This window comes from Gossypium arboreum, chromosome 5, assembly GCF_025698485.1.
Source record: "Gossypium arboreum isolate Shixiya-1 chromosome 5, ASM2569848v2, whole genome shotgun sequence".
NCBI lineage: Eukaryota > Viridiplantae > Streptophyta > Magnoliopsida > Malvales > Malvaceae > Gossypium > Gossypium arboreum.
In genome coordinates this window covers 24,791,610-24,813,543 of record NC_069074.1, presented here as the reverse complement: position 1 = coordinate 24,813,543, position 21,934 = coordinate 24,791,610, and the positions used below count along the sequence as shown (strand labels likewise).

Genomic DNA, 21,934 nt, shown 5'->3' with positions numbered 1-21,934 from the left:
GAGAATAAATATATTTCAGGATATTTAAACTCACGAACTCCTATATAAACAATAATATTAATATTAATCGAGTTAAAACTCAACCAAAATTAAACGGGATGCTATTAATATTTTTTTTTTCAATTTCATGCTTGTAATTATTATTTTTGAAAAGAAAAGGTACTCGATTTATTAAAAAATAATTAGCGATAATTTCTGTATTATCCAATGCTAAAAGACATCTGGGCTTTTTACTTGCTTCATCAACAGCAGACAGATAGCGTACTTTCCCCTTTTATAAAATCCTCTTCCAAAACCACTATTTTTCCCCTCACAAAAGCTTTCAACTCTGAAACAAGACTTGTTTTTTTTTTTTCCTTTGAATTGTTAGTTTCCGGGGAAGATGTCGGCGGGACTCGGAAAATGCAGCAAAATCCGCTACATTGTGAGGCTCAGGCAAATGCTGCTGCGGTGGAGGAACAAGGCTCGCATGTCGGCCAGCCGCATTCCGTCTGATGTGCCGGCGGGACATGTGGCGGTCTGCGTGGGGAGGAGTTGCAGGAGATTCGTGGTGCGGGTGACGTACCTGAACCATCCCGTCTTTAGGAAATTCCTTATCGAAGCAGAGGAAGAGTATGGGTTTAGCAACCAAGGCCCATTGACGATCCCCTGCGACGAGTCCGTTTTCGAAGAAGTGATCCGGTTTATTTCCCGTTCAGAGTCGGGTCACTCCGATAGGTTCCTGAACATCGAAGACTTTAAAGATAAGTGTCACTCGGAGATCAGGAGTAAGCTCGATACGTGGATAGAATCTCGACCGTTACTTCACGGAAAAACAATGTGTTAACCAAAGAAACAGTTGGAAAGAGAAAGGAAAAGTCTTTGATTCTTACCCGGGGAGGCTATTCTGAGTCAGTTCCGAGTTAGTTTGAGTGAAGAATTAATTATACAATACTGACGAAAGTTGAAACCAATGAGTTTGGCCGAGTCGGGGAGCTTTCACTTACCGTAAGTCACAAGGTATGTTGGCGGGGTTATAATTTCTTTTCAAAAATTATTCGTGATGGGTTAAAATTGGTGATACAATGAGGTGAGGCAACGTACGAATACCTGAGCAGAATGCTGACTCGTTATGCTTGATGGAGATGGCAGAGAAGACACGAGTTGGAATCCGGGAAAAAGAAGGTCTAGGCTTCGAGACGATGAATTTCACTAGAAAGAGAAAAGCAAATGTAGTAATTTTAAATCATTGCTGTAAATTCTGTGATATATTGAATGATGGAGGAAATGCCTAATTTTGTATTTACTATAAGATTTAAACTCGTATCATTTATCAACTTTTTTAAATGAAATCTTTGCTTCATATCGACCCAACCGCCATAAAGACAATCTTGGTTGGAAAAGGACAAGCTTAGTTAACAGTAAGGAAAACACACAAGTGAAGATTGTTGAGTTTGTGTAGTCAAATAAGAAAATGGGTGTCTTAATCAGTGTTGGATTAACATAGGACCCGAGGGGTCGTTTGACTTTGAAGGAACCGTATGGAAATAGGAATCCAAAGGGGACATTGTAGAAGAACCAGACATAGTGGAGCATTATCGTTATCAACTTATCGGTTCTTCACTCACTTTCTTCGTCTTGGGAAACCCATGCCCCCGTTCCCCTTCTAAAAAAAGTGTATTCAACAAAATTGACTAAATACTGATGCTTTGCCATTGCCCCTTCAAGACATTAATGTGAATTGGACAAGCTTGGCTTCTGTTCTGCCATCTACACTTACAGAAATATAACAGCAAGTAAAGAGTGGACCACTTTTTGCTCCACCTAGAGCTACTCATTAATTATTTGTGTTTCTTTTTATCTTCTTCTATTATTGTTGTTATTGTTTTTTAATATACTAGCTGGTTCATCATGCATTGATTGTTGTACTGTAACACCTTTGAAGAGTTAGACCTAGTTATTGCTAATTTCCTTTATAGCGGTGTCAAATGGATGATGCAATCATTGTCTTGTTTGTTACATTAGAGATTACCCCAGAAGAAAAATGTTTTTAATCTGGAAATATTTGGTGTCTCAACAACCAAATCCCCTAAAATATGGACTGATTATATTATGTTCTTTTTTCAACGTTTGCTACCTTGCTTTCAATCCTTGACTTCTCCTTTCTTTGTCATGTTTGGGATTAGCTCCATTAATCCTTGAACAAATTTTACGAATATGCTATACATTGATACTTTTGTTTTCTGATGACTGCTCGTTATGATTTTGATTATGATATTTCACTCCAAAGTAAAGAGGGTGATAAGGTTATGTTTATCATTATGTTTTTATTCGTATTTTATCATTTACAAAGTGAAAATCGAATCCAAAGGTATGGGAAAGGGACGAGTTAAAGCTGTCAATATGTGCACTGCCAAGGGTCCCCAAATGCTATAATTTGTGTTTTCTTTTACAAAGGCAGCTTCAATCTAACACAAAAACATGTATATCAGGTTTACTGAATACTATATATATCATAGAAATATGTCTACCTAGAGAGTTTTTCTGTGGGGAGAAAAAATGTTATAAACAAGTGAATAAAATGTACCAAACGAAGGTTGAGAGAAACAGTGAAATATATCCAGTAACATTATGCGTGATGACGGGTGGTGGTTGGTATGGTGGTGAAAGGGAAATGTGATTAACAATCAGGCTCAATAAAGGAATAAGTTGAGAGGATTTTAGAAAGTGATTTCAAATACTAAAAAGTCCCTTCACTTGTTGTGAAAAGCTGCTATTTATAGTGTTATATAAGAATGAGAGTCACAAAGTTGACAATAAGGAGCAATGGAATTAATTTTCAATTACAATGGCATTAATAGTTAAAAAAGAATGGTGAAGGGATTTGTTGTTAATGGTAAATAATGAAGAAAAGCTCACAATGTTTCTAAAATAAGGGAGAGGCACTCAGTATTCCAGAAAAAATGTTAAAAAGAAATCTATAACTACCTCCATATTTGATCCACCAAGCTAAGCTCTTTAGAACATCCTAAAAGTGAAGATAACCTAACAACCGTGACATATTTTGAGGTTACATTCATTTCTTCTATTTTAGTTAAACAGTACTGTGTGAAACATCTTTCGTGAAACATTCCTTAAAACATAATACAATAGTTATTATTAAATAAAAAATATTCCAACTTATTTCAAACGTGAATTGCTCTCCATATAGTTGATCTCGATGGAGAGGTTATTGAAAATATTTTCTCATATTTAATTTTATAAGTTAAATTAATAAATAAGAATTGAGCCTAACCAGACCAATCTTAAATCAAAATTTCCCTATTCAAGTATAGTCTAATTTGGATGTATTGGGCCGAGTAGCCTTAGAAAGGCCTAAACTCTATCTTATTAGTACCTTATTAGAAAATTAAAGGAGAAAAACTCTTTTTTCTTGAGTACAGTATAGTTTAATTAATATTGATATTATTATTAATAAAAAATTTTAAGTTTAAAAAATAATTAATACTCTAATAATCCTTAGAGACTCATTGAGTTCCACTAACCTAAATGTCATTTCTATGACATATAATAGCTAGGTTAAGCATTTTGAATTTTCAATGGTTAGCCTTAGATTAGATGTCTTAAAATGTTCAAATAGAGCTATTAACCTTATACTTTGTAGAAATTATGAATTTAATACATGCACTTTACTTTAATTTATTTTAAGTCTTATACTTTTTAATTTTAAAATTTTAGTCCTAACCCAATAGTAACACTTAAATCTGTTTGATTAAATTATGTCATTAGTCATGCATTATGCATAAAGTTATAGATTTAGTCAACGTTCACTAATGGGTCACATTCGAAAGCTATATTTTTTAAATTTTAAAATTTTAGTCTTAATGCAAATGATTGTTGTTAAATTTGTTAACTAAATTTTTATAAGTAATATGTGAAAATAACAAACAAATATAGCATTACACATGTGATAATATGTTTGAGACATCAAATTTTAAAAATAACAAAATTTAATGAATTTAATAACTATGATTTGATCTAACTAAAATTTTTAAATTCTAAAACTATGAGGATTAAAATGATCACATTAAAATACAGATACTAAATTTATAATTTACGTAAAATATAAAATCTAATTACAAATTTTAATATCTTAAAATCAAATCATTCCCTTCCATTCTATATATATATATATATATATATATATATATATTTAATTGAGGATATTTTTCAACCATCCTTTCTTGGTAGGATTCGAATAATTTGTTGCATTTCCAAGTTGTATGGTTGGAAGCTTTTTACCCCCCGGAAAAAAGGTTTAGCATTATAATTTATAAAGTAGTGGGAGGCAAGGGCAAGGCGATGGGTAAATGTCAAAAAAATAAATAAGAGACCCAAAAATGAAAATTGTTGAAGTAACATGTGTATATACCTGCAGCACACCCCAATTCTGACTTGTCACTTCCATTTTTCAAATAGTTTATACATCAAAGATAAAAAAAACAGTTAAATAACAACATTGAGTGGAGCTGCTGGGAGGAACCAAGTCCACAATGTGGCACTTAATGAATATTATCAACCTCGATTAAATTCTTAATAAATAAATCTCGTGTATTAATTTGATGGTTAAAATATTTACTATCTCAAATATAATTTAGATTTAAGTTACATTAATTAGGTTATTGTTAGAGTTTTACAATTTTTTTTTTATAATTCATAAAAAGAAGAATTTGATTAAGGTACGTGTGGGGAAGTAACTCAAAATTTTGATTTGATGGAAAAAAAAGGAAAGTTCAGTTTCATGTTTAAAGCTGCAACCATTGTCTGCCCAAAAACAAATGAAAGAAACTAATCAATCATCTATATATATTATAATATTGTGAAGTGATGTTATTGGTGGTTTATTTATTTATATACATCACTAGATTTAACACACACGTATACATATATTGAAATATTTTGTTTGTTTTTATGTTTATCAATCACTGGATTTTATTGCAAATTTGGATTCATTTGTCAAGATCGCAGCAATTTCCGTAATTAAAGAATGTATTAGCTTGAAATCGACTTGTTAATCAAAATTTACTTCAAACCAGATGACATTGTAACCACTTGCTAATAAGAGGTGTAAGCAAGTAAGCAAGTAAGCAAGTAAGCAAGTAAGAGTGTTCTTTCTTTAAAATATAATAATTTTATATTTTAATCCTTTTAAAATTATATATTAACTCAAAATTTTATAATTCAATCTTTATTGATGGCTTCAATACAAGATGGGAAGGGGAATTGGATTCTTGGTTATAATCGTTTTTTGAGAAAGTGTTTGGGTATAGTTGCTGAGCTTTGGGGCATATTTGATGGCTTACACATACTTCAAAAATAAGAATACGATTCTAGAGGTTGTAACAGCTATTAGCGATAACAAACCTGAAAGAATCAACTCTATTTCAATAAGGAAGATTAAACAAATCATTGCTAATAAAGAGAAGTGGTCCTTGAGATCTATTTCTAGGAAAACTAACAAGATTGTAGAGACATTAACAAAAATAACCCTATCGAATGATTAAGTTTTATACATATTTGGTGACCCCTATGGAGATACAAGAAATTCTAAAGGAAGAGAGCACTAGAGGCAATTTATCTATGAATACGTCATTGTAATTTTTTGCTTTACTTTAGAAAAAAAAAACATTGTTAGAGACTGAAATTTGAGTTAAAACAGCTTGAAGCAACTAGATTTTGATTATTAGTGATGATAGAATATTTATGGTCTTAATCACAGTAGGTGTTGGTGATTGCTGTCAAGCAATTGGGTTTTAAAAGCATAAATTATCCACTAATCACCTACGTTTTGTCCTTGAAGTAAATGACAAGTACTGCACACTAATAGGAATCAATTAAGATCCACACACCCACAAGATCTAACCAAGGATTTTTCTTTTCTATAAATGAAACGAATTGGGACATCTTACCTAACAAAACATAATAAGACTTGTGTAGAAATACAACAACATGACTGACAGTTTAACCCAGATTTTCAAGTTGGTAAAAAACAAAACCCAGCAACTGGAATTTACTGCTTCAAACATTTTCACTCTAAAGCAGATCCGAATAACACAATAGCATATGTTATGACCAATCATATATATGCTATTATGCATGTGAACCTTTTGTCTTAAGTTTTGATGAATTTGATGGGTGGTGGTCCCTTGTTGAAAGGAGAATATATATGGGTTGTATATATTCTGAGTTTCTGTTTTTATTTATACGTTAGCTATACTTTGTTTTAACCCATGTTCTTACTTATTTCATGTTTTAGCAAAAAGAAGAGTGAATTGGTTTACTTGTTTCCTTTTCTACGGAAAATTAGTGGTTTTAGCCTACATAAATATTATTGTGTAAGAGGACTTTGATTTGAGTGCACTGATATATTATGAGCTGAAGAGAGATTATGGGTAATTTTAGTTATTATAACAAAAGAGTATATATAATCGAACCTATAATAAAATTGTTTTAAAAAATTTAAGATTAAACAAGAAAAATCGAGAAATCTAAAACCAATTTGAACCGAAATATTTGAATAGTTTATATAATACAAGTTTAAAGTTCATAGTTACCTAAACCAAATTCTATTTTTAAAAAGTATAAAATTAATATTTTAGAATTAACTTAAATTTTGTGTATAAAAATATTTTTCATTAAATATTATATAAGCGTTATTAATTATATTTATTTCATTGAAAAATTAGTTTTTCAAGAGACTTTAAAACTTGATTATATGATGTTTAAAAGTCATAAAAGAAAGTTTATTTTATTGTTAAAAAGTCAGAGATAAATATATTAACATAATTTTTATCTCTAAATTAATATTGGTTTATTTGAAAAATATTGTAAAAGAAAATATAAATAGTCAGGTTCATAAAAAAAGTGCAATTAAGTTAAGTGAAAAGTGTAGAAGTTATTGTTTTTGTAGGCTTTACCCATTTAGAAGAAGTTGGAGAAATTTAAGTGGACAAAGAATTTGGAAATTTTAGATTTTAGTACTACACATATTAATTATGTGATTAATTACGAAATCAATTCTTCAAATTTAATCCTAGTAATTAAGTTTGAAGTAAACGAAAATTAATGAAATTTAAATGGATGAAGAAATTGGATACCATCCGTACAAGTCACTTGACTTCCTTTCATAGATATGTAATTTTGGTTTAATAGTTAAAAGAAGAAAGTTTGAGAAAATACCGAGGAAATTCGGTTGTGAAAATAAATATTAAATGTGTTAAGTTTGAAGTAGGAGTGAACCTTTGGAAAGAATCCAATAAAACAATTTTAAATTAATAAAAATGATGAATTTTATTTTATCATTTTAATTTGACGTGACTTTCTTTTTGAATCAAGTCAAATCGAATGGAGTTAAATTAAAAAATTTAACATGTCAAATTAAAATCTTATTATAATATATACATACATTTGAAACCATATATATTTAATAACTTTTCAATATAAAATAAAACGTTTTAAGATGATAAACTTGAATCATTATTTAACTTATTTAAGTTTCCAAAATTATTATTTTAGAACATTTTAAATTTTAACTTTCTTTAAATTATCTTAAAATTTTAAATATATACATATATAAATTTTGATTTTTTGTACTTTTTATTGATGGAGAGACTAATTTTCTTGTTTTCAAAATTGACAGGGACTAAAGGTTTGTTTACACCACTATGTTATTTGAATTATTTGAGTTATTCGAATTGTAAAATTCAACTCTACTCAAACTCGAAACTTGAATTATTTATTCAAATTGATTCGAAAAAAACGAATAACTCAATTCGATTAACTCAAAATTTGATTTTTTTTAAATTTTTTTTTAAAATCAAATCTGATTTTACTCCTCTTTAATTTTAACAACTTCCATTAAAAACCCAAACTTTTTAAGCAACTCTTGGAGCTTGAAAACTTAAAAATTGAAGTTAAAACAAAATTAGAGCATTGGGTATTTAGAAGGTTTTTTCAGCAAATAAACAAAAGGTTTACGCAAAATAAGGTGAATATGCAGGGTTTTTTTTTTTTTTCTAATTTACTTGGGCTTTTAGGTTGTTGTGTTTTTTAAATTTAAAAAAGTAGGTTGTTTTGAGATAGTGCGTGTGAAAGTGAGTCAAGTTGGGTGCGCTTTTCACCAATGGTTTTTTTAAAACATTGAGAATGGTAAAATTTTTAAAAACAATAATTTTTCCTATAAATATCAAGTCATTTTTCATTCTTTTCACTCAAATCCAACTCTCTCAATTTTCTCAAGTTTTGTTCTAAAATTTCCAATACACTTTTTGAAAATATTATAGTCTTATTTAATTATTTCATATATTATTCATTTCGGTTAAATTTTCACGAATGGCAACCTCTCTGATTTGTTTCAACAACAAGCTCATTTTCACCGCTCAAGCGATAATCGTAAGAAGAAATTTTAAATTTTGTTATACTCAATTAAGTTAAATTTAAAGTATTTTATTTTTTAAAATATTTTAAATTAATTTTTTTATCAATATAAATAGGCAAATGATTGTGTTTTGGAGGAGTTCATACATAACTTGTCAAAGAGCCCAAATACTAAAATTCGTGGTTACTTGTAAGACGCGAGATTCTTGCATGTGTCTCATATGCTCGAGGGCTACAAACTTAACCCTACAATTATCAGTGCATTGGTGGAAAGATGGAAGCTCGAGACACACTTTCCATCTTCCATGCGGCAAGTGTACAATCACACTCGAGGACATAGCTTTACAACTCAATTTACCGGTGGATGGGCCAGTCGTCACAGGGTCAATGGTCGTTCCCTATAAAGAGGACTTTTGCAAGCCATTTTTTAGGAAGGTGCCGAATAAGTTTTACGGTGGCCATATAAATATAGGCCAATCGACCTGTTGGATGTGTTTTCATCAAAGGAATTCAAACGACAAATTTTTTTTCTAACCCCTAGTTTATTTGTTATTTATACTCAACTCATTTTCTTTCTTTTGCATTCAAATATTATTCTCTCAATGCTCTAAACTATTTTATTCTCAATTTTTCATTCAATTTAACTCAAATACTAATTGTTTTAATTTTATATTTCATAATTTCTTTGTTTTATTTTATTTTTATCATTTTAAAAATGTTAATGTTGCTTATTCGTTTGGATGACAAACACATTTTAGGCATCCAATTACAAATTGTAAGAAATTCATATTAATTTTAGTTAATTAAATTATTAAGTTGTTAAAGTTATTAATTTTAAAAAAGTTATATTTATATAATCAAACTGAAGATCAGATTCTTGAGACGTACATAGACAAATTAAGTGTGAGGGCACCATGTGTTATTGAAGAATTGCATGCTCGGGAGGACTAAATTAGATCTTGCAGTTATCAGTGTTTTGGTGGAAAGATGGAGACTCGAGAGACACACATATCATCTTCCATGCGGTGAGCGTAGAATTACGCTCAAAGATGTAACATTACAACATAGTTTATAGGTTGATAGGGCAATCGTTGTGGTGGTTGTAGGCATTGGGGATTGGAGTGCTATTTGCAAACAACTATTAGGCAAGACGTCAGACAAGTTTAATGATAGCTAGATAGAGATGAAATTGTTAGAAGGCAATTTCAGTTATATCAACAGCTTTGGCCAATGCTATTAAAAGACAATAATATGCGCGAGCATTCATCTTGAGGTTAATTGAGGGTCTTCTAATACCAGATAAATCTCGAAATCTGATACATTTAAGGTGTCTACTATAACTAGCTGACTTAAAAGAAACAGGGCAACTTGGTTAGGGATCAGTTGTATCCGCAACATTGTGTTGGGAGATGTTTCGAGCAACAGAAGCACAAAAAATTAAAATTGGTGATTGCATACTCCTTCTTCAATCATGGGTATAATATTGATTACCATTTATATTTCCCCAAGTAAACGCCTCTTATGAATTCCCACTCGTAATAATGTAAAATTCATTTAATACTATAGTTATCATAATATTTTTTTCATTATATTTTTGAAATAACATATTATTTGAATATGTGAAACAATGACACGAGTCATGTGGGTATACCGGACGAGCTCAAAGATATCCGATTATTGTCATATCAATGATCAAAAGTTGAGATTAGCTTTTGAGTTTTTCAATTATATAATATTTATATAAGTATTTGAAATTTAATATTAGGTGCGTAGTAAAATTTATAATTTCGTATTATAGTTTGAATGGGTGTTATTGTAACAATCCGTTTTTAATTATGGTGAAAACGGTGGTTTCGAAACCCTGTTTACTAATTAAGTTTGCAAGTTTAATATTTAATAATTATTAGTATATTATATTGTTGTATGAAAACCTGGTTTGGTAATTTGATAGAAAGTTGATCATGGTACAAGGTTGAAATCATAAAGGTGGTAGAAGTGACCATTATGGATTTCTTTTGCAAATAATAATAAGTTGATCGAGTAGGGACTAAAATGATAATTTAGCCATTTATATATATAAGGTGGCCTGATAGGTGTTGGCCTTAATTATGATGATGTTAATCTTAATTAATAATTTATTAAACATATATATTTCGTATCATAGTGGATGGAAAGAGGCAGTTCATTTTCTTTCCTTCATCATCTCCATCACTGTGTTTCTTTTTTATTGAGCTAGGAAAGTTGGTCAGGCTTTGTGCTGTTGCATGGTAAGTTAAATCGAACATGTTGTACATTAATTTTATGTTTTTTTAGATTATTGTGTTTCAATCTAACTAATAATAGTGTTCGTTTCTAAAACTGTTAAAGATTTCATGAGATTATCATTATTGAATGCTTGAAATGGTAGTGTTAAATGATTAGATTAGAAGTGAGGTTATGAAAAAGGATCACTTGGTAATATGGAAATTTGTTAATTCTGGATATCAGGGCTTAAGTATAGACCTTCTGAAATCAGTTTGAGAGTTCTTTAAACTTTGTTATAAAGGGACTCAACTGCATAACTTGTTAGGCTTAAGGGAATTTTGAGTGATAGAATTAAACTAACTTATATATTTTATAAGCTAATGAATGATGTTGGTTGATAAAAATTGAATTAAACTATGTAATAGATTAATATTTGAATCCGCCAAGAGAAGGTCGCAATAAAGGAAAAGGTTTTGAGTAGACACTATAGTGGCGAGTTATAATTACTCTAAGCAAGTTCATACAATGTAAATATTGTTTCATACAATATAAATATTGTTTAACTTTCATTTCTTTTGTTCTTTAATTGTATAATTGAATATTTGGTTTGTTAAACATATAAAGAGGAAATACCAAATTATGATACAAAAGAATGTGAATGAGATTACAAAATGAAAGTGTCCCGATGAACTTAGTAAAAGACTCAAACACATGGTTACATGTTATTTTCTGATGATTTTGAGATCCAATATTTGTTGCAAACTCGAAGAAATATGTGGCACAAATTTAGCCTGAACTGGTAATATGATGTCGTTTCAAAAGTTTAACCTGAACTAATAACCTTTCATATATATGCAGCCTTGGTCAAGCTTTCATTGTGTTGATAAATGTTTAGCTTAGGCGGGTAACTTGATACCTATGTAAGTGATTAGCTTAGACAAGCCTCTGATGTGAAGCATACCTATATTTTGAGTTCTTTTACAATGTTCATTGGGTACTATAAAACATGTGAAATGTGAAATTGGCAAGTTAAGGAATGAAAAGAAATGAAAGAGTTGACTATTATAGTTGGAATCAACACCAATAAAAGGTATGAGAATAAGTTTGATATGAAGTGTCATTGCATCATGTTGTGTAGCCGATATACTATATGTGATGAAGTCAACACTCTTCTTTGCTAGCGAATTGTATTGGCAAATTGGTAAACTGTATTTGTATATTAAATTAACATATAATTATTATGTGAGGTAAGTCAATTATCGAATTTGTATAACCTTACAAAGTATTCTTAATACTTATGCCTAGATTGTTTTTATCTTGTAGATTTTTAATGTTTAGAGTGTGGCAGTCAGATCAATAAGAAGTCCACACTATTCGCCGAGTTTGTAGTAGACTCCTCATTTTATTTAAGTCAATCTAAATAACATGTATATAGTTGTTTGGTCATCTGTAAACAAATGTGTTAAATTAGAAGGTAATTACTTTGGACTTTCATGATGTAATGTGTGTGAATTAACAAATGAATTTAGTTCTATTATGTTCCACGTTTTAAGTTTCACGAGACCTGTCACAGTGTAGGTATCCGCAAAATAGTCTGCCATTTTAAGTATATGCAATAAATTTACCAATTTAGATGTCCATCTTACTTTCCGCAGAAATTGTATCCGTAGAATAATCCACAATTTAGCAATCTGAATTTCAATGCTTACATGAATGATCCGTTGGATTGACCCGCCACATATTGGTAAGTGGCATGGTCCACCATGTATGATTAAAGTATGTGTATGTTTTGTGAGTTTCGTATGGTAACCTCTTATAGCTCAATTTGAGCGACTAGATTGGGTAGGGATGTTAGAATTATACTTTGATTCGAGAATTCAGAAATGCATCTCGATCAATTTTTTTTTTTTTTTGCGAATCGTAATATCTGGCATGTTAAAGTATCATTGATAGTTTTTGCAATAGTCGAGATGCATGAATCCGATCGTGCGTCGAGTTTATGCAAAGTATTCTGTTGTCACCTCAAGAGCTCGATGAACTTCATAAGATCGATTTGCGGGGAAGAACAAATGAAGATTGGCCTAAATTCAATGCCAAATATATTTACATTTGGGAACATACGTACGATTTCACGCCTATGCCATAAACCAATTCTCCTATTAGATTCGATGACGTCTTCAGATTACATGACATGATTTAGACTTCACGGTAAGTCATTTCTACTGCCGGAGGAGGAAATGAGTAGGCAATGTTATCGTAGGAGAAAAGCTAAAATGATACTTGGGGCGACAACAATTATTGTGATTAAAGAACTTATTGATAACTACAATTGTTGTCGCCCCGACTCGAGTTTTAGTTTTTTTCTCCACTGTCACAATCACTTACCCCTTGAAAGTCTTCTTGCCCTTACTTTGTCATAGGTTTTAGACAATGAGGTTAGTGATACTACTTTGATGGAGATGGTGAAAAATAATAAGTTGATTATACTAGAAAGTTCATTTTTTCTCTTATGATTATGATCTCAAACTTATACATGGGGTTTATAAAGTATCCTCTTTTGGTGGCATAAAACTTGAACTCATGATCGCATAACTACCGTCAATTGGGAGCCCTAGTTATACTTCAACTCGTGACCGTATAACCACTGTGAATTGGGAGCCCAAGTTGCAATGCGACATCTTCTAAGATGATGGTTCCATCCCTACATGGTAGATGAAATGTGTGAGTTTTCGAGCATCATCGCACTACCATGAACTCAAACATATTTTAAAACTATCATACTATCTCTCTCAAACGCAAATACAAATGAATTTTTCTCCCCAAATTTTCAACACCCAACACAAAAAAAAATATTTTTTTAGAAACAGAAAATACGTCCTGCAAAGCAAAACGTGTTTTCTGTTTCTCTTTTCAAAATTGATCTATTTTTCTAAATTTGAGAAAAAATGGTCTAAACCCCTAATTATTTTTAAAAACGATATTTTTGTCTAACTTAACCCCAAAGTTGGAGGTTGAAAACTTAAAAACGGAAGCTAAAACAAGTTGAGAGCTTTGGGTATTTAAAAACGATGAAAAAGAGAGATGTTTTTTTGATAGATCAAAGATGAAAGAGATGTTCAAATTCCTTGGTTTCCATTATCTTTGCGTACGGTAGGTCTTAATCAGAACTGTACAGAGAAAGGTGAGGATAGAAAAACTAAGGTTCATGGTGTTCGAATATGGAAGAAAGGGGGGGAAAAAAACTTTTTATGTTTTCAATTTATCAAGAAAGGAAGAAAACTCCATGATTTAAGAAAAAGTAGTTTTACCAAAAAAAGAAGTTCATTTTTTTATAAAAATTTAATTTTGATTTGCTCTAAGACCTTGTCAATAGTCAAACAGAGGAACATGTATCCACCTTTGATTGGTCTGCATGTCATGCCATAATGAACAAAATAAAACTTGAAGTGTTAAATTGAATATTCTAAAGATAGAAATACCACATTAAAACAAAGCTTAAAATGGGTGGGTCATTCATGGTATTATCTCCTGTAATATTAAAAGTGTTGTTTATATGCAGAGCAGTTTAGGATTTAGGTTAAAATCTCAACTAATAAGGGATTTAGTGAAAGAAGAGAACAGAAGATGAGGAAGTGTTATTGTGTAGAGGCAGGTAGGGAGGGTGAAGGTGATGCCATGTTCTTTAACTGCGACCCTTTGAAATTTCTACCAAAACCAATTTAAGTTAATGGTTTATTGATTACCTTATTTATTATAATAAAAGAAAGCATAAATGGAGAGAGAGTCAAGGATGAACTAGTTACGGTCGAACATTACAGCAATTTTAAAATTTTCCCAATACAAACTTGTTCTCCACTAAGTTACGAATCCAACGAGTGGGAAATCAGCCATGTCTTTATCAAATTATTAGGATTGGCAATTATATTTGGATTTTTCTGGCTTTTTTTTAAAAAAATTTAATTAATCGAATATTCAATAACAAAACCCATTAAACTTTACAACTTAATTTAATTATAGGATTTATTATGAAGGAGAAAAAAAATCAATAAAATGTTCTATTGAATTAGGGTAAGCATTCAATCGAATCGAATGGAATTGAATGAAAAAATTTTGAGTTAATCGAGTTGACGAATCATATTTTATCATCCTAATTTGATTTAAAATTTTCTCGAATCGAGTCAAGTAAGATAAAATTCGAATCGAATCAAATATATTTATTCGAGTTAAATTTTAAAAAATAATTTTAGGCCATTGTAACCACTATCACCTATCATAATAAAATTTGTCCACCCTAATCAAATTTTTTATTAACTTTCATCACCTTATAATTTATTTATTAATCTTTTATATACGGGTTAGCTTCTTTGCTTACTTAGTTATTTCAATTATCTTGATTCTTGTCACTATGTATTTTGGAATTAAAAATATATTAAATATAAAATGTGATTTTTAATAAAAGTTATTTTAAAGATAAAATGTGAAATTGATACGAATATAAAATTTTAACATGAATATTTTATAGCATAATTAATAATTCAATTTTAATATGAATATTCGATATGACTAAATAATTCAATAATATAAATAATATAAAATGTGAAATTTAACTTAATAATATAAATAGTATATATAAAAAATTTATTACTATTTATGTTTAGTGATTTTTGGATAATTTTGATTTTTTATTTGAGAATAAAGGGTGAGAAGTAAAAGTTTAAGGGGAAAATAAAAAAAAAATTGGAGGGGGGATGGGTTTGGGGTAGATGGGCGGTAGGATCGGAAGGGAGCAAAAGTTTTAGAGGGAAAGTGGGAGGGAGTAAAAATTTTAGGGAAAAATAAAAAGTTTTGAGGGTTTTTTAGAGTAAAATATTGAGAAAAAGTAAATAGGAGAGTAAAATTTTGGTGGGAAATATATTTTGGGTAGATTGGGGGGTTGGGATGGGAGGGGAGTAAAAGTTTGGGGGGAAAGTGGGAAGGAGTAAAAGTTTTGAGGGAAAAGTAAAAAAGTTTGGGAGTTTGGGGTAAAAATGTAAAATATTATAGTTTGATATTTAAATTATTCGAATTATTAGAGTTATTCGAATTTGAAAATTCAATTCGATTCCTACTTGAAATTCAAAAAAAAAAATTCGAGTTGACTCGAATAACTCGATTCGTTTAACTTGAAATTCGAGTTTTTTTTCGATTTTTTCGAGTCGAATCGAGTTTTGTTCACCCCTATACTGAATTAATGAACTTAGAATATCTCTCCTAGTATTTAAGTATTGAAGTTGAGTTTTAATTAAGTGAAAAATTCACCCATAAGCAGGGGCGAAGCCAGAAAATTTTTTTAGGGGGGCCGGATGAAATTTTAATTTTTTATAGTTTATATTTTTATAATTTGTAAAGGATTAAATTGAATTTTTATAATTTTAGGGGGGGCCAAAGTGAAATTTTATCTTTACTAATTTAAAATTTTTAAAAAATTTCAAGGGCCTAAAATGAAATTTTCTATTTTAGGGGCGCCGGGGCCCATGCCAGCCCCCCTAGCTACGCCCCTGCTCATAAGTTGTTACTTTATCAACTAATACATAAAATCTAAAAAATATATTTAAAATTTAATTAAATTTTTTGCTTCTTGTGGCCAGAACCCTGAAACGTATTAATAAGAATTGTTGAAGAACTCAAATTAACTTCCTCTACATCGTCTAGCCATATAACTCTACTGCATCATTTCGAGTTGAGCAATGCGCATCAAGCATTAACTCCACATCTACAAGGCAAAATGAAAATCAAGTTTTTCTTAATTTCGATTGAACGATTAAAAAAATCGTAACTCTAAAATAAATATGATGACATGACATCTATAGGGCAAATGTAAAGTGCATATTACAGGAAGTACTTTTACCTTATAAACATCATGTCAGCAAAAGCCACACCGTGATAGAAGCACTTTCTCTCACAAGTTTGAAAATCAACCTACTTTCCTAGATATCTCAAAATTCAACCTATTTCCTTCATTATTTTTCAAAATCGGTTTTTTCACTAATTTTGTCAAATCTTAAGGTTGTTAAAATATTTCTTTTAAATGACATTTAGTCGTGGCACAATCTAAGACACAACCAACTAAAATGTCATTACAAAATAATATTTGACAATCATTATAATATTTCTTTATAAAATATTTAGCTTCTAAATTTTTTTAACTAAAATATTATCATTAGGTTAAAGATATCATTACCAATCGTATTGCAATTAAAACATTTTTAGCAAATAAATTAAGTTGTTTCTAAAAAATATTATATTTGAAAATAACAAAAGTTGTTGCAATATATATAATTAAAAATGTTTTTTTTTTAATTTTGCAAAGTCGTTGAGTATACTTTAGACGACGAACATATACATAACAACCAACAATGATTTTTTGTTGTTACAGTAAAATTTTAACAATATTAACATAGCATTTTGTGACGACTATCAACATTAATAATTTCTATTTTTCTTGTAGTGATGATGACCATCAATTAAGGGTTAATGTTTGATACAATATTAATGTAAAATTTTAATTAATGTCAAAATACGGTTTTGGATGAAGAATATATATAGATTTGGTAATAAAGGAGGGCATTGCTCTAGCAATTAAACAATATTTCGAGAGGTCACAAAAGTGGGTGCAATTCTAAAATCATCCCTCGGAAAGGAGGTAGCTTCCTCTGGTGGTATATCAAACAAATGGATCTGACCATTAGGATTAGCAGGCAAACTAGCCATTCCATCAGCTACCATATTCGCACCTCTGTAGATATGGGAAAAGCTAACCTGCCAGTCTCTATTGCAAAACTCCTTGATCCTTGACAAAGCAGCAGCGTTATCATTCCTATTATCTCGACCATTAATCGCCTGAAGACAATCACACCCAACTTCAACACGACGATATCCAGCATTCCATGCGACATCAACACCATCGGCAATCCCCCACAATTCTGCTTGCGCAACAGGCCAATGTCCTATTTCCTCGGTTAAAACATCAATAAAATGAGATTTATGAACTTTTTTTTTACATTAGAGTTAAAATTTTCAGGACAAAAACTTAAGAATGTGATATTGAAATTTTGGAGATTTTTTAGAATTCATCAATTTAAAAACACAGCAATTAGATTTAAAAAATTTCAAATTAAAAAATTTATTAAATAATATTTAAAGTTTAAGCATAGGTATTAAATGAAATAAAATCATGAAAATTTTGAAAAACCCACTTTTAAGGTGAAATTAGAAATAGGGAATTTAACTACTCAAACTTCCTCACAAATTTTAATATTTTTACTTTTCGAGACAAGTAATTTCATGTTTATAATTTTAGAAGAAAATAAATACAAATAAACTTGGAAAACTATTGAAAGCTGTCTTACATTATTTACAGCAAAAACATAAACAACTTTATGAATCAGGACTGGTTCTTTTACATAAAAATATATCCTAAAATCCACAAAACAATCCTTATTATTCAGATGCCATTTTTCACTAAAATGGTACTACAGGAAGGAAAAAATATAGTGGTGTGGTGCGTTATTGTTAGTAGTGAGTTTTCAGTCAAGTCAAGTTAAAAAAGTTTGAGTTAATTGAATTGATAAATTCTATTTTAATAATTATAAATTTAATTTGAATTTTTTTTAATCGAATCGAGTTAAAATTTTTTGAATCAAGTTAAATTGCGTTAACGAATCCTATTATTTATACTTAATATTACGTTTACACGGACCAATTATTTAACTAATAGACAAAGTACAAGATTATTTAACTACATAAACAATATAATAATTTTGCCTTTTAACTTAATAGGTAAATATTTATCAAAACGACATAGTTGTACATCTTAATTTAATAGTTTTGACTTTTAACTTTAGAAAATATAAATATTTGTCAAAACAACAACGTAGTTTTAATTTTTCTTATTTAAAATTTCAGTATAACTAAAATTCGTAATTCATATTGAATTAAATTAAAATTTTAATTTTTATTTAAATTCACCAAAATAATTAAATTAACTCAAACTATTTAATTCAAAATGTTAATTTTTTATTATTTTTTCGAATAATATCAAATTTTACTCGGTCAAAGTTCCATAAATAAAACCTAGTGTCTCCTAAAAGCAAAAGCTATATATAATAAACATCAAAGGACAGTAGAGTTGTATAATTTCAACGCCCGTATCCATTTCTTTATATAAAAGAAATCCCAAATCGGTTAAACTTATTGTATCACACTTATATAAAGCATTTAAAGTTTTAAACTAACCCCCAACGCATCCATCTTTCTTTCGAATGACTCTTACAATTTTATACCTAAGAAATATGGCATTTTTGGTTGATGGAGTGGAGTGCGCCCACTCAAATAGCTTGGATTTTTTAATGTTTTAGACCCTAGTTGATGGACCACTAGATGAAGGCAGTTTGATAACGGTTCACGATTTTGGAAGAAATAAAACAATCTGCTTTCTTCTTATGCAATATATCGGCCCCAATTTGAATTAAATTTCAATTTCTGTCAAAGTAAGAGGGACTAATAAAATATTTTAACCTTTTAGAAAGGAATAGGTTTTAAAAAGCAGAGAAGAGAGTACGAGTGTACGTGTACGATATGCGTAAAGATTCTTAATATCACCCCTATCAATTAATGGCGGGCTCAGTGCCCCCAGTGTTGAAGATCTGTTAACGTGTTGTTTGTAGATCATGGGGTAAGCTGGTTTGCAATCTGAGCCGTCCAATTTGTGGGGTCATCACTTGACATCACTGTACCCATTGACGATCATCGTACCTGATCACATGCCAATCCTTGACGGGATGTTGATTGATCAATGTGGTTTTAAACTTTTTTTTGAGTTTCAAAGAAAAAAAAAACTTTGACAAAAATAAAAAACGTAAATACGTTTTTTTTCTCTCAATGAAAATATTATAATTTTAGATTTTTAAAATCATTCCATTCTTAAAACTATTCATAATACGAGGATTATAAGGATAAAATAAAAATAAAAATGAATTACAACTATGTTATTCCAATTTGAATGCAAAAATTTTGACAAAATTATTAGATAATCATATCATAATTTCTCCTGGTTATATTATATTCGTATTCGTATATTTCCGCGTATTTTTGTCTTTCTTTCCACAATTTTCTTTTATTATTATTTTTTTAATACAGAAAAGAATTATTTGATGAGTTTGGGTTCATCTCCGGCAAAACATTCCAATGAGTTGTCTGGTAGATAACGTTTTTAACGGCATTAACTGTTGAGTTAACCAGAAAAATAAACTGAAAGGTAAGAGACAATAGAGACAAAAAAGGCAGAAAAACGGGTGAGCGTGTGCCTAACCTGCGACTTAGTGCCGGCCAAGGCGAGGCGTGCATTGCAAAATACATTTATAATATAATGCCAGAGAGAAAAAAAGGTAAATAAAATAAAAATGGAGAGCCAACAGGCAACCCCAAAATCCTTCACATTACTTCTCTCTCACTGGGTTACATTGCTATTTGTTGATTTACAACCCAAACACCTCAGTGAGGAAAATTTTCATACTTTGTCGTTATCAGCTTTACAAATCTAAAACCCAGATATAAACTAAATAATAATATATTCATGGGTTTTTTCAGGTCAGAGAGGGAAAAAAGAAAAAAAAGAGAGAAAGATCTAATCAGAGAAGCAATCAAAGCAGCTTGCTCATAATCATCTTCTCCAGAAAAAACTATTAACCGGACCTTATCCTGTTCAACAATGGTAGCTTTTCTTGTTCATCTAAGCATGGAAGTTAGAGACTGGAAAACATGTTCTTGGCAAGGAATTGTGAGGCCATTGTCGTGATTGAAACCAAACTCTTCTTCAGCTTGATGAAGCAAGGACTGAAACTCGGGTCGGGTCAAGAAAGAAATGGGAATGATGTGTCTGGTTCTGTTTTCACCAACATACACAACGAAATGACCTTTGGGGACATCCAAAGGGAGGTCTTGTTCGTCGTAGCTTTGTTTCTTTCCCAAGCTGGAGCATCTCTTCAGGATTTGCTTGATCACTGCTGTTTGTGGCAGTTTGTTTGATTTCCTGATTGCCATTTTCTTTTCTTACTAAACTGTAAAGAGAGAAACACTAAAATAATGTGGGCTGGGGGTAAATGGAGAGAAAAGAGCTAAGAGAGAAAGGTTAGAGAAGAAAGGAGAGTAAAGGGGGAGGTATATATGGTGGGAGCTAATGGGTGTGTAAAGAGAGAAACAAAGGCATGTGGGGGTTGTAGGGACGAGAACATAACCATGGGTGTTTTTTCGGGGGGTCTTTGAGAGCTTATAGGACATGCCTGGAGGAAACCCCATTGGGATTACACCCCCCTTGTTGCCCTCCCTATGGACATCATGGTCCCTCTTTCTCTCTCTCGGATTTAAGAAACGCGTTTATTCATGTATTTGTTGATTTAGCAAATAATATTATAATCACAGATAAGTATAATGATAAACAATATTACACTCTCTAGATAATGTAAGACACTTTAATTTTAAAAATAAATATTATTATAAATAATTATGATATATATATGCAAGATAAACATAATTGAAATGGCAAAATAATATCCTGACTTCAACCAAAATACTAGTGTAATTTAGTACTTGTGAGATAGGTAGGCCGGCCCCTTCAATTCCCTATATTTCTATTCTTCCACTTACTTTTCAACGCTTTCCTGGATTCATATCCTTTGCCTTGGGAGAAAAAATGGACATCTGCAGTAAAAAAAAAAAAATGATTTCTTGCTATTTGCTAAGTGGTTTGGGACGCTTATTTTCAAGCTCAAAAGTTTCATTGAGGGGAAGTTAACCCTGTCCAAATAAAACACATTTGCCTTTAGTTTAAGTGAACAGAACATTCATACTAATAGCTTTGAAGATAATGGAACACCCCATGGCCGAACAAGGGGAAGCGATGCCTTGCTGACTATAAATTTTAATGAAAGGAAACATTGTAAACAAATGAACAAACATACGCATGCAGGGGGGACGACATGGGTGAAACTCCCAAGGCCAATTCTTCCCCCCTTTTGGTTACTGATTGGTTTATATTTTGCAGAAGTGTGAATATTAGGTGTACTGATGGCTTATCACACCACTTGGGCGCCCCTCCCCCCTTTTTCTTAATTTTTGAGCTTCTTCTGAGAATCCCATTGACAGATGAAACAGCAGCGATTCACATGCATGTACGTGCTTGCTATAGTTGTATATGTTTTTTTGCAGGCTTTTGATAGCCTTTATCGATTCAAATCAT

General features: G+C 30.6%; 2 protein-coding genes across 2 annotated transcripts; one reads left to right on the top strand and one right to left on the bottom strand.

The window, feature by feature from the left end:
* The first annotated feature begins 246 nt into the window (after positions 1-246).
* LOC108452458 (auxin-induced protein 6B-like) lies at positions 247-1,331 on the top strand. Its single transcript, XM_017750247.2, has one exon. It carries the CDS (start codon positions 383-385, stop codon positions 824-826), a length of 444 nt encoding a protein of 147 aa, XP_017605736.1. The 5' UTR covers positions 247-382; the 3' UTR covers positions 827-1,331.
* An 18,758-nt stretch (positions 1,332-20,089) lies between these two features.
* On the bottom strand, positions 20,090-21,058 carry LOC108452296 (protein SMALL AUXIN UP-REGULATED RNA 51-like). Its single transcript, XM_017750073.2, has one exon. The coding sequence runs from the start codon at positions 20,737-20,739 to the stop codon at positions 20,425-20,427; it is 315 nt and encodes a 104-aa protein (XP_017605562.1). The 5' UTR covers positions 20,740-21,058; the 3' UTR covers positions 20,090-20,424.
* Between the last annotated feature and the right edge of the window lie 876 nt (positions 21,059-21,934).

What these genes read in the sequence shown, in the direction of transcription:
- LOC108452458 (XM_017750247.2), top strand. Translation starts at nt 383, where the DNA reads ATGTCGGCGGGACTCGGAAAATGCAGCAAAATCCGCTACATTGTGAGG.
- LOC108452296 (XM_017750073.2), bottom strand. Translation starts at nt 20,739, where the DNA reads ATGGCAATCAGGAAATCAAACAAACTGCCACAAACAGCAGTGATCAAG.